This window comes from Dipodomys ordii, unplaced genomic scaffold (assembly GCF_000151885.1).
Source record: "Dipodomys ordii isolate 6190 unplaced genomic scaffold, Dord_2.0 Scaffold103, whole genome shotgun sequence".
Classification (NCBI taxonomy): Eukaryota; Metazoa; Chordata; class Mammalia; order Rodentia; family Heteromyidae; genus Dipodomys; species Dipodomys ordii.
In genome coordinates this window covers 3,233,696-3,235,206 of record NW_012267319.1, presented here as the reverse complement: position 1 = coordinate 3,235,206, position 1,511 = coordinate 3,233,696, and the positions used below count along the sequence as shown (strand labels likewise).

The following is a 1,511-nucleotide window of genomic DNA, read 5'->3' as shown; positions in this document are numbered from 1 at the left end:
TTTCTAGAGCATTCTGTTTGCTCTGGTTGCACAATACCAGTTCTGTTTGCTGACTTGGATGCCTATCCTTGCTCATCTTGGTTGTTGTCAAATGCCGGATGGTTCTGTGGGAGGGGCTGGCTGCAGGTTCAGCCAACGGCTTGGGCTGAAGTCGGGTGTGTGCCTCATCCTCATCCTCAAGACGCACCTGACTGCTCCACAGGCCCCTGCAGGGGTGGGGGCTGTCCTGAGGGGGCGGGTAGGGGGGAGGTGGGGAGGGAGGAGGCAGGGGGAGGAGGTGAGGGAGATGGGGTAGGCAGGGGAGGTGGGGGGAGGCAGGGGAGATGTGTGTGTGCGAGGCCTCAGCTTGGAGGCCTTGGCCAACACTGGAGCCTGGGTTTAGGAAAGTGAAGAAGGTCAGAGGGACCATGGTGCCCACAGGAAATGACCAAGGAACCACAGAGTCACAGCCCAGCCACAGGACATATCAGTAACTTTATGTGTGGAAATGTTGGCAGACTGAGACTTAAGGAGAGTTCAAAGACTCGGGTCTCCAGCTCCCGCATGGCTCCCGTCCATCCGGTGGCGTCTGAGGCTCCTCAGTGAGTCCCGGCCTGCACACCATGAGCCCTACCGCCCGCCCGCCCGCGCCAGGGCCTTCCCCAGGAGGGCAGGGGGAGAGCACGGCCTCTCTGGGCTCCTGCAGACGGGGCAGGAGTCTGCCGTGGGAGGAGGCCCGCCGTGGCCACCCTGGGCCCGGCCCTGACCGTGAGCGCCGCCAGCCGAGTCACACTAGGTCACATTTGGCATGAGGTGATGTCTGGTGGGCAAGGCCCCTCCCTGCGCCCCGTCCTTGCAGGCACAGGCCCCAGGCTGCAGGGGACCCTCAATCTCAGGCCAGCTCTGGGGGTGCCGCTCGGATGACACCAGCCCAAAGGGAACCCAGCTGGGGGCCGGGGGAGGGCGGCCACGCTGCGGGCTGGCCTCGCCCCGAGGGCCACCCGCTTTGGTTCCGGTTCAGGCAGTGAGTCCGCACACCTGGCAGGGCAGCAGCTCCTCGCCCGGCCCAGGGCTCCTTGCGCCCTGTGTCCTCCACGTTCTGTCCAGCCACCGGCCCACCGGGCGGGGGCCTTGCTGCCCACAGAGCCGCCCGGCCGGCCCAGCGTCGCGCCGCGTCAGTAGTGGGCTGTGAACAGGGCGGCGGCCTTCTGCAGGATGGACTTGTGGCTCGGGTAGAGGGGGGTGCGCCTGTCCACCACCTGCCATCGCACGGCCACCTCCAGGTCACGGGCACGCAGGTGCTGCCAAGAGGGACGCATCGCTGCTCCGGTCCCACGCCTGCCCGGTACCCCGGCCCTCAGACGACAGCCCCAGGAGCCGGCACATGCATACACATACACATATACACACATACACACATACACGCACATACATACACACATACCACATACCACATACCACATACACATATACACATACACACATACACGCACATGCATGTACATACACACATACCACATACACATATACAC

At 63.8% G+C, this 1,511-nt stretch overlaps 1 protein-coding gene across 1 annotated transcript in view; it reads right to left on the bottom strand.

The window, feature by feature from the left end:
• Positions 1-1,111: 1,111 nt before the first annotated feature.
• Positions 1,112-1,511, bottom strand: part of Trpm2 (transient receptor potential cation channel, subfamily M, member 2) — a 90,636-nt gene continuing 90,236 nt past the window's right edge. The window contains 1 exon segment of the mRNA XM_013027363.1: positions 1,112-1,280. Within this exon segment, the coding sequence (XP_012882817.1) occupies positions 1,155-1,280 (126 nt within the window). The 3' untranslated portion in view covers positions 1,112-1,154.